The sequence below is a fragment of the Perissodus microlepis genome, chromosome 14 (genome assembly GCF_051167445.1).
Source record: "Perissodus microlepis isolate ML-2025 ecotype Zambia chromosome 14, ASM5116744v1, whole genome shotgun sequence".
Classification (NCBI taxonomy): Eukaryota; Metazoa; Chordata; class Actinopteri; order Cichliformes; family Cichlidae; genus Perissodus; species Perissodus microlepis.
Window position 1 is genome coordinate 23,401,756 of NC_140474.1, and position 12,101 is coordinate 23,413,856.

General features: G+C 39.7%; 1 protein-coding gene across 1 annotated transcript; it reads right to left on the reverse strand.

Moving 5' to 3' along the window:
- Positions 1 to 1,610: 1,610 nt before the first annotated feature.
- On the reverse strand, positions 1,611 to 12,101 carry barx2 (BARX homeobox 2). The gene is made up of 4 exons (XM_084951281.1): positions 11,683 to 12,101; positions 6,168 to 6,483; positions 3,412 to 3,496; positions 1,611 to 2,679 (listed from the first exon to the last, which is right to left on the reverse strand). The coding sequence occupies exons 1-4, from the start codon at positions 11,867 to 11,869 to the stop codon at positions 2,392 to 2,394; spliced, it is 876 nt and encodes a 291-aa protein (XP_084807407.1). The 5' UTR covers positions 11,870 to 12,101; the 3' UTR covers positions 1,611 to 2,391.

A 12,101-nucleotide genomic window follows, 5' to 3' on the forward strand; every position in this document is an offset into this window, starting at 1 on the left:
AGAAAACATTCACAGGAATGAAAAGAACTTGTGGTGTGTGTTTTGTGCTTAACTGATAAACAGCAGGAAAAACATGAATGATGAACCAAACAGAAACAGGAAGTTTCTATAACCATTGATTTTTTTTTTTTAATCTTGTCTCTGATTTATGCAAATACTGCAAAAGTTACAAAGAAATTCAACAATACTTCCTTCTTCCATACTTCCTTGCCTTCTATAGATTAATAAGTGCTATATGAAGCATGCTTAAGAGTGTTTACACAAGGCGTAAAAACCCAGTGTACATTACTCAATGTTAACCTGTGCTGTTTGCTTAAGAAATCATCCATGTCCGGTATCAGTCACTAAAAATACATTTAAGACTGTTCCTCACTCGCTCAGCGACAGAGAGGAGCCCTTAGGTGCACTACGGGCCATCGTGTTCTCTATACAGATAAAAGATGATAAATGTCACAACACAGCGTTTAAATGCTTTGTTCGCTTGACTGTGATTTATGATGAACTTTGACTGCTTTTAATATATCTTCAAAAGCTCCAACAGTAATGGATCTGCCTGAACTTCAGTCTGACAAAGCTACTGTAACTGCTTGATTTAGACGTGCTTAACATGACGTGACGGTACGTTTAGAAACCGGATCCTCTGGGTGATTTTCATTTGTTTGATTTAACTTTATAAGAGATGCACCAAAACAAACAGCAGAACTCGTTTGTGGTTGCAAATATGTAAATAGAATAAAAACTTTAAAAGTGCATTACATTGTGCTGTTTTGGACTTTGGAATTGAAGGTTTAATCAAAAGATAAAAATTTTATTTTAAACCCCTTATAGCCCCACACGTGGGAAATTTTTGTAGCCCTCTGCATTTGATCCATTCACTCAATGAAGCAGTGGGCAGCTGCCAAACCAGCACCCGGGGAGCAGTGTGTAGAGATGGCACCTTGCTCAAGGGCACCTCAGGGTAGCTGTTCGGTGGATTCAAACCCCTGCCCTTCCTGTCATGGGGCAACCTCTCTACCTACTGAGCTCTCACCACCCATAATTATAAAAATGTCAAAAAACCTGTACCTCAGTAAGACCACACAAAGCTGGAACGATAGCTATTTTATTAAGTGCATTTACGTACATAAACACACACTTGTATATAGTAAAAATAATTTTACACAAACCTAAAAAAAACCAAAAACAATCAACAAACAAGTTTACCAAACAAGCATTATATACATCGGAAAAATACTGCACGTTTCATCTTAAACAATGACAAATAAACGTAAATCTGCAAAACTCAACAGTCGAAACTCTTAAACATTTGAGATCTGTAACAGAACAGAGCAGAGTTTGATGTACATGGAGAAGTCACTAACAGGCAGTTTAAAACTGTTATTTTAATTCAGGTCTAACGTACCAATTGGGGTAATCATGCAGAGCCTGCAGGCTGAAAACATATTGGAGATTTTATATGTTTGACGTGTATTGACGTGTGACTCTAAACTGCTTTAGAGTTGTGGTGTCCTTGTGGTTGAAAATCATATGTACTTTCATTGAAAAAAAAAATCAGGAACAGCTGAAACATCATATATATATATATATATATATATATATATATATATATATATATATATATATATACTATTTTTCATCCAATCCAATTCAAAAACAGCAGTTTATATACGTGTTCATACGTGTATATATTTGAAAGACGATATGTTTTCTACATGTTTCTATTGTATGATACAGTGTATGGCTTGGCAGAAACATTTCCTTTGATCTTTGAAAAAACAAAATAAAAATGCAAGCTTATATGAGCAAATAATAACCAGAGCTCTACAATCTGACTCCAAACTAAAAATAGAGGTCTTCTTGTCTAAACTTTACAAATCCGTCTCGAAATATGGCACTTACAGTTAGAAATGATTATAAAAAATATACTGCATTTGATATTATTTTATTTAAAAAGCTTTCCTCTGAGACCAAGAAGGCACTGTAACCGTTTCATATTACAGAGTTTTGGCAGTGAAGTAATGTATAATACAAAGATTCATAGACACCTTTTAATAAGGCATTGGTTGATATTTTGGCACCAACGATGACTGCTGAGATACACGTTAAGGCCGGACCGACCTTTTTTTTTTTTGATTACTACTCCTTACGCTGCAGGCTGAAGGCAAAAGGTTTACCAGTGCAATCAGTATTTATGGAGATTTGCTCTCAGTATGGCACAATTTCCAGTGAACGAAAAACTCAATGCTACACTGGGTAAAAGCTCTAGGCCACTAACGTGAAGCCGACGATATAGCTAAAGCAACTGGCTCTTAACACCACACAGACTTTTTTACAGTGATCCTGAGGCACTATTTGTTTTCAGGTTGGCATTAGTCTTTGGTTTGTTCTTGCTTAGCTGGCTGTGTGAGTTTCTGACATAAGGAGTGGCAGCTCTGGCTCGGATCCCTCCACTGCTCCGGCTGGATTGTAACTTTCCGAACTGAGATCTTGAGGTTCCAGTTGGGGTGCTTCTCCTCCACTCTGCACCACCGCTGCTTTCTCAGCTAATCTCCTCATCCTCTCCTCTTCTTCAATTTTCAGTCGCCGCTCTTCAGCCTCTATTTCCTCCGTGGTGGGAATGGAGTTCTTCTTGGGTCTTCCCTTGGGCTTAGTCGGAGCCTCGTGACCTCCTTTGAGCACCTAGAATAACATACAGGCGGTCTTAGTGGACTCCTCTGGTGATAAATGGCAGCAGAAGTCAAAGGCAACGCTTGCTATTATAGTAATTAAGTGAAGACATATCGCTACTGGCTCCGCCTTGTGCACTCATTTATCTTTAACGATTTCAGGTCTTTTTTGTTCTCTCAGTTGTTGACCCTTCTACAAAAAGTGTTTGCTCTCACTGCCGTCATCATCAGTCACACTACACTCTGCCTCTACGCACCCTCCACTTCCTTCCATGTTGCTATATTTACTTAATATTGTAGCATAAAATAGTAGCAGCAAACATTTCTAAAAACGGTGGTGTACAATGAAAACAAAATAATCCAAAATGAAAAGGAAGCAAAAAACAAATATTATTGGCCTGCATGCAAAAAGCACTCATAATAACACATTCAGTTTTTGTACTTAATTACAGATCATTCTTTTTCTCATAAAAGAATCAAACAACATTTAATCAAAATGCTTTTGTCCAAATAATCTGGATTTAGATTTGATTTACCCAAAACTAACATTGCCTTTGGCTTCAGTATTATTACTTTATTGGCTCATTTTGGCAAAGAAGATCATACACATTATTGCCAGTTGCAGTGTTATTATAAGATGTTGTCATTTTTCCAATTCCACTACCGACGGCCTTTCCAGTTAAGAATATTTGTTGAATCTGACTTGTACAACTAAAAACACATCAAGCTTTACTTCAGAACTTACCATTTTCTTCCACTTCATACGCCTGTTTTGGTACCATGTCTTCACTTGAAGCTGTGTGAGACCAAGCGACTGTGCCAGGTCTAACCTGCAGAAGCACAAAAAAAACAAGATAAAGTTTACTTATGTATATATTTTAGTGTGCTTGTTCCAGTACAGTCCTGGAACCTATCCAGGACATATATCATTACTGTTGGCATGCTTTAAACATCAGTTTCTCTTCACACGAACACAAAAATGAAGAAATCTTGACACTAATTGTGCTCTGTGAATTATAGGCTGTGATTTCAACTATATAATGCAATTTCATGCCTAAAGGTTCGCAACACTGAAAACTTAAAAAGAGCGTTAGGCCACACTCTGTTTAAGCATCTCACGCCAGAGATTATATGCCAGGAACTCCAGTCTGACACTGTACACCTGCAGCCATCTATGCCGACATCGGTAATCCCATCATAGCGCTCGTAGCTGGATAATTGAGACCGTCGGAGAAAATTCTGAATGCATCCACCACATGTGGTGATCCATGACTAATAGGGCTATTTGTTGGTGTGTAATATAAAACCTCAGGAAGGGCCAGATAAAGTGGACAAGGCATCCATTAGTAGAAAAAAAAGTTCTTTTTTTTCTTAAATGAGATTTCCTCTTCCCTGATCTTACTCGAGGTCTTTAACAGCCAGATGAAGGATTTTTCACGACCAGCACCCCCCAGGGACAGGAGCTGACTTTCATTTGATGGTGATAGTGAAAACCAAGACAGCAAAAAAGAGAGAACAAAATCTAAAAAACAGAGCTACAGAAGAACAAATCCCTGAGATTCATGGATCTATCTGCATTACCTTATACTAGACAAGAAGCATGTGTGTGCGTGCGTGCCATTGCGTCTAAAAAGACAAGATATGAGGGCAATTGAGCTGTCCATCAGATTTCTATAGATGTAGAGTAAAAACTGGAGGCTAGAAACAGTAATTGCAAAAAAAGCAAAACACCCCAATTATTTATAGTCATTAGTTCTCAATGGGGAAAAACCACACGCACACAGCAGTACAAACAGTATCTGAGTCACTCCCTCCAGGCCACTGCTAGGCCGCCATTTTGTTCTGTTCTCACACTTTTCACGGGACTCCTGGGTGAAACTGAATACCTCTTAACAAGGGCGATGATGATAAAGATGGCGATCATTAGAACACTTGTAATAATACTTGGAAGTGTAACAAAATCATTACCGCTCCGCGATATAAATACTTTAAAGTCTTTTTTTTTTCAGGAATATTTTTGGTTTTGCTTCTGTCCGCCCCCGCGCATACTCTCAGTTCGAGCCCGCAGAGGTTCTCGGCCAAGAAAAGGGAAGAAGGAAGCTAAGTTGTCTTTGGATCATAACAAACCTAAGTGAGGCGCATGCCACACCTTTGATGTGGGGTTTTAAAAGGGGATTTTCTCTGTTGATGTTTTTCCATTAGCTGGATGTTTAATTAATTTTCAACACAGTGTCAGAATCGGATATTTTGACAGGACACAGTATTTTGGCACAGTATTTCATACGGGTAGTTGGTTTTTGATCACTCAGTTGTACTCTGCCTCAGGGCTTCTGCTTAAGATGAGGCATGGCACCTTTCCAGCAGCTCCAGGCAGGCAAAGATGTGATACATTAAATAATGCATCGTGGGAGTTTTCCCCATGGAGAGGATGTAAATGGAATGACAAATAAATCTGGTTTAATCCAGAAATGCTAATTTATTTTTAGATCGCACGTAGCACACAGTTACACTGCAATGAGTGCAACGAGGACGATGCGTTTGCAACATGTTCCTGCAAAGAGGAGCTATGTCAGTGTGTAAACAGGTGAACATGTTGCAGCAGTTATTTACGTTTTTATCACCACTCTCTATGCATATTAAAAAATGAATAAGGGGGTACAGAGGTGCACGAAATCTCTACGTGAAGGTTCACAAGCAGCTTAAAATTCCTACTGCACATGTGAAGCTTCTTGGAGCGCTTTAAACAACATTTATGGCAAAATGCTCTTCTGGCTTATAATGGAAAAGCAGCCTGCAGGCCAAATATAAAGTCGAGCTCTACAGTTTTAACTGGAAAAAATACGGTCCCAAAAATGACCTGTAGAATGGAACTTAAGACACAGATATTACCATATAGATTACTTCATCTTATTGTAGAAAGCTTAATGCACTTTATGTACACCTGCAGGTGTGTGAAATGATTGGCAGTAAATCAGTGTAATACATTTCTGTTTGCTTGTGTTGGCCACTGTCCCTGTTTCACTGAATAAGGCAGTGTTTGGTTGCTGGGGCCTTTTGCTGTTCTAGAGCTCAGGGTTAAAACGTTACTCGTGTCTCAACTAGAACGCTGAGGTAATGCTTTGGCTTTGACGAATTCACATTACATGAGACATGCCCCACAGGATAAATCAAAACTTATGATGCTGGGTTAACCGCCACTTGATAATTGCATCTGTGGCTTTGTGGATGTGCTTGAGGGTGCGCACGTCATGCACTTTCAAATTTTGCTTCGTGTAAGTTATGCAGGTTGTCAAAATGCTATGGCTGAGTTGCACTTATATCACACTTGCTGCTGGTGCATTCTCATCAACTGCATGTAGTGGTTACCTCTGACGCTTCAGAGGTTTGATTTCTTTTATGCAAAATGTTGGTGCGGATGAGGCGAAATCGTGACTGTGTTTAGTTTATGGGCTTTTATGTTGTGTGTCGTTTCAGTCAGATTTTTGTGTGCACCGTACTGACCTATCAGGAGTGGACAAGTACTTCTGCTTCTGGAACTTCTTCTCCAGGCCCATCAGTTGCAGCTCAGTAAAAATAGTACGGCTGCGACGTGGCTTCTTCAGGCGGGGTGTGCTGCGCTCAGTCTCCGACTCGCTGCTGATACTGAGGGGCGTCTGGCTGGGTGACGGCTCGGAGCCTCTGGGATGCTGTGGGGAAAGCAGTGGCAGATGTGGATGGGCAGCGCCCGGAGAGGACGGCTGCGGGACGTGAGCAGGCAGGTTGGGCGGCTGCCTCGTGATCACTGAGAGGAGCGGGTAGGCACGTAGTGATGAGGAGCCTGGACACAAACATAGAGAAATGCATTAAAGTCCAGTAGTTAGAATACACATCCTTCTGAGTCACCACAGCTTTCAAAGAGAGCTATTTTGAACTGCTCAGTCACCTTGGTTATACCATTATCGACCGCCTGTAATTGCTTAGACAGGTTCATTTTTAATTGGCCAGCTTTTGCCGTGAAAAGTGTTTTGGTTGCGACCTTCCTCATGTAGAGGGCTGTGATCCCAATGACGCAGGCTGTGTTTTACACTGATCCTCTGAACCGCTCAAATGACTGATTATTTTTCAGAGGTTGTTAAGCGCTAACTGCTTCCCAACACAAAACAACCACATGCACACCCACACACGGAGACGAGTGCAGGCACAATAAGCTGTAATAAAATCTAAAAACTAAATTAGACACCACTCAAATAATAAACTTTTCCCCTCTTATATTCTCTCCCACTCTTGCAAACTACACACACACACACACACTTTTGCTCTCTATCAGAGAAGACAGAAGCAGCAGACGCCAGAATCAATAAAAGCAGCACTTGTCTGGAGCCTATGGGGGAGAGATGGAGACCTGGAGGTTAGCACGGAGGATGCAGTGGGTCACGCAAAGCAAATATAATATCCGCCAGAGAAAAAAAAATCTACACAGCTTTAAAGAGTAAAACCATTCCCTTAACCAGAAATCACACTCAATCTGAGCATGGTGCAGGCTGTAATGCATGGGCTGATAAGTAACAGTGGAAAGGACACAAGTGGTATTATGGGAGTAGATGAGGAAGATACGGAGAGGGATAAAATGCTCCAGTGGCAAGGAAAAAATAGCCAGTTGTCACACACGGAAACGCCCAGCATGTGTGTTTCTGGGTGCCTGTGGCAGATTTGTCTTCTTTAGCTTCTCGTTAACCGATAGACAACCTCAACGCAGTGAAATACACATGCCAGAGCTGACAGAAAACATACTGTCTGAACTTTTTCTGTATATTTTTTCAAGGTAGGTGAGAACAACATGAACCCAGAAAGAAAATGGAGCACACTTTCTGAATCTTACGGTTAAATGAGTCATACATACAGAGACTTAAGCTATAAAATGTGCATCAATTCAGTTAAACCTCTCTGTTTAATTATTAATTAACAGCAAGCATGCCACATTTAAATGCATATACGCACAGCCACTGTTGCCAAACGAAGAAAGGCACATACACACATGACACTCTGCCTCAGGCTCATCATGACATCATGGTAAGACACTGAGGTCATCGCTAATCCTCCAATGTTAGATTGGTGGTATTGCAACAAGTCTAGACAAGAAGACCTCTCTTCTGTCCTTGTATGAGCTTGCCATATATTCATGTTTCTTTTACATGGTTTCTGTCTTTCGCTCTGTATCATATCTATGTTTGTTTGAGTGACTCATCAGAGATAATAAATACATCATACATATTTACTGAACTATCATTTACAGGAAAAGTGGACCGTGTCAGTCACGGCTGTCCGACAAAAGAACACACTTTTGTTTGTCTTCACAACTAAAGAAAATCTTGTGTCAACAAAACTAAACGGTGTCTACCGAGAGTCCCCCAGAGGTGGGACGACAAACAAAGAATGGAGCAAAGAATGCTAGCCCTCATGGTGACTTTCCACTGACAGTAAAGCCATCCCTCTGACATGTTGTTGACAAGTGCCAGTGTCCTGTCAATAGTCTACAAATAAACTGTTTGAGTAGTTGCAAGAGCGCAGTTCAGCTCCATGCAAAAGCACACTGATACTCTTGATAATCACAGTTGGAATGCAGGCACTGGTACAAATGCTTGTAGTAACCATTACAGAAGAAATACTTGCTAAGAATAGATCAAGAAGAGCAGTTTGTTAAGCACTCCTTTTGATACCAGCTGTTTTCTCTATTGATAACATGGTTATTATGACATAACACTTACTGAAAAAAAACTTTATTTTGCACTCATTTTCATTGAGTGAAGAGCAAGCGTGTTATTTTTAGAACTACACGGAAAATAGTTTTAATGCCACAATTTTAATGTCACAACCTGGAACTGCCTGATGCTTATCATAACATCTACACTCCTTCTGTCACTTGTTTTCTTTCCTCAGTGGTGAGGAAGTATGGGTGAGTCATTGCTTTGCTATGACAAGTGTACGTGAGCATTTGTCATGTTCTGCATATAAACTATCTGATGACATCTAGGATGTTGCTCAATTAATTGTCTTTCTTTTTTGCTTGTTTGCTTTTGTCCTCGCTCCTTGAAAACAAATCAAACACTGCTGGGACAACGTGATGTAGTTTCTCTGTTTTCCCTCAGCCACAAATATTTAATTTCCATTAAATTCCTCTAATCTTGACTGATCATAGGAATTTAATGGTCCTTCTCGGAATGTGCCAGAGAAAAAATGTCTTGTATCTTATTGAGCGTAACTGTGTAAAAGTGTTTTTGCTCTAAGAGAGTCAGCCCATCTATCAAAAAGCATTGCGTTAAACGTGCTAAGCATTTAGCCTGAAACCCGATCTACAGAGGTGGCAGCAGAAATTAGCCCGTAGCATCAACTACTTTTAGAGACAACTTATTACTTATCCTTTTTAGAAACAGAAAAATCTCATGGCTATGCAGGAATGACAAGGAGATGACAAGCTGTCAAACATTATCCTTAACGGAAGATTGAAGACGTGTGTGCATTTTCTCTTTGTGTGTATGCATACTCGCCTGTGTGTGCCGACATGGGTGTAATCATACTGCTTAACTTGACTTTATGCTTAATGGGAGACTTTATTGTCTGCAGCAGATTAAGTTTTAAGATGGGATAAAAACCCTTTTGCTCACTTGGATTTCTCCTATAAGCCCTCAGCCAGTGCTAAACCAGTATGCAGCAGCCCTTGGGCTTCACACTACTCTTTTTTTCATTATGTTGTCAGGTGAGATTACACCACAGTTGATCTTAATCTCTCTCACCTCTTCCAGAAAACACCACTAAAAGCCCTACCCTAGGTCCTGCTGAGAGATGGAAGGCCAAATGAAATATTGTAAGCTGCCATTCTGCTGCTCACTGCTCAGCACCAGGTCAAGGCTCGTTATCTCAGATCCCTCTGTAACTCACATGGAACAAATTCTATGAATACTGTACACCATTAAAAGCTCAGTTTATTTAACATTTGGAGGGGGGGGGGAGGGGGGGGTGAAGATAAAAAAAAAAAAACAACTCTCAGAATAAATGCACTGAGAACATTAAGGTGGTATGTTTGACTAACACTGGAGCAATTAGAAAAACAAAACAAACAGAGTAAACTAACATCTCATTTGTCATCCTGCAGTCAACATCGATGGCATCACTGTCTTTCAGCGGCCTCAACTGGCAGCAGGAGGCTATAACATCTTTTCCTTCACAGAATGAAGAAGTCAACTTTCACTGTTAGGGGGGCCATTCAGCGGCCAGCCACCTCTCTTTAGCCCAGGACCTCTAAGCCTGCCAGCTTCCATATCAAGCTCTAAAAGCCATTGATGTTGGCGAATATACTGTGTCTAACACCCCCACAGCTACAAATAAGTAGTGGGCACAGTGTTCTGATATGCAGGGCGGGTTACACTATCCATCCGAACAGAGGGGTGCCAAAGCCCAGTCATAGTGCCCTCTAGCATACACCAACCATATCAGAGGGATGAGGGAATCGTTCCCCCTATTTTTATCCCCCCCCCATCGCTGTCATCATCAAATTGCAGTGGCTATTATTTCAGACTCTAGAGCAATTATCCTAATGGTTACCAGAGCGTGCAGTAGCCTTTGAGTTGTTGTGATTCAGTGGATAATACAACTTAAGAGTCAACAAAAAAGTTGTGTTTTTGTGAAATGTAACATGGCGTACCTTCTGAGATCTGTCAAACTGTAGTTTGGTTCATCGACTACAAGACACATTTAAGGGGCTGTTTTCAAACTGACTTCAAATCAATGGTCTATCTATCTCTCTATCTCTCTCTCTCTCTCTATCTATCTCTCTATCTCTCTATCTCATTTCAGCAGCATGAGCATGAAATACTAAAACACACTAAATAACCTCAAAAAGAGCCACGGTTATTTGTTTAAGTCATATAATTTAGCTCTATATTTCCTTCAGTATTGCTCAAAATACATCAGTACACTGTATTATTATTATTAGAAGCATCATCATCATTATTATTATTATTATTATTATTATTATTATTATTATTATCATTAGTGTTTTGTTTCCTACAACTTTTTCCATGTTACTACATCTATATTTCTAGCAACACATAATCATTTATCATCATTTAATCTGTAAATACCCACCGCGTAAGGGACATTAAGGGCAGCATTTGGCAAGCCAGAAAACTCATATTCATCAAAACAAATGGGATAAAATAGACTGAAGGTTGGCGCTTAGTTATGACGGGTTTCGAGCGTTAGATTTTTCTTTATCGTTTACTTTATCTGCTGTACTCTTCGTTGACTTATCAGTTCAATCATTTATCCGCTCGATAAAAAAACGTTCTTAAGCATCATTGAAATTCACTGACGAATGCACTTGAGTTTCAACACCAAACACTTAGCTGATATGAAACGATTTATCATGTAAAGTTTAGAATGATGAAGATGAAGTCACTGTTGTAGCAATAATAGAAAGTCCAGACTAACTGTGATTAAACGACGCTAGAAAACAAATATGCAAGCCTTCAAAGAGATATGAAATCTGGCAATGCAATCATATATATATATATATATATATATATATATATATATATATATATATATATATATATATATATATATATATATATTTTATTTGTACTATTGTATCAAATCAATTATCTATCTATCTATGATCATTAAAATAATAATAGAGTAACTGAACACAATGTGGAGCTATACGTTACCATATTGATCTGTCAACACAGACGCATAATCCCCATCACCATTGAGTGTATGTCGACTTGTACCTGCCTAATATACCTCAACCTGTGTACAGGAAATAACAATTCACCAATCACGCGACATTTAAATATATCATATTATTCTGATTATTATTTAAATTTAAAAAATCGATTACAGTACCGAAATACTATGTAAGTGTTTCCATTTTATGCGTAAAATTATCTGCAACCTACTAATGAGTGCGCCTCACATATATTTTAAAAATATCTGTTTACTTTATTTCTTTCTCAAGTAGACGGGAGAAACGTCTTACCCGAACACGAATGAAGAGGCTTTGGTCGAACAATGAGTGAAGGACACACCGAGTAGAGAGAGAGTTTCTCAAAATAATCACATGTCTCCTTCGAGAGGATCTCGTCAATCATGAAAGTCTTGTAGCGCCGCCTGGCAGCTTTCAGCTGCCCAGGGGAGGAGAGCCTCAACTCGGCTTGACAGTGCATGATCTGTCCCTGTGCGTCGTGCGCAATCGTCGCTGCACAAAGTCTTCAGTAATTTCTAAGCATATGAAGCTTCAACCGTCTTTAAAGCCGACTGTTGGAGTTCATGCGTTAAAACAACTCATTGCTTATCTTTAAAAATGAAGTTTAGCTTTCCCTGAAGTGTCCCGGTGAGGATCGCTAGCCTTTAACTTGAGCTGCGCAGAGCGGTGCAGCGGTAATGAACTCACTACAA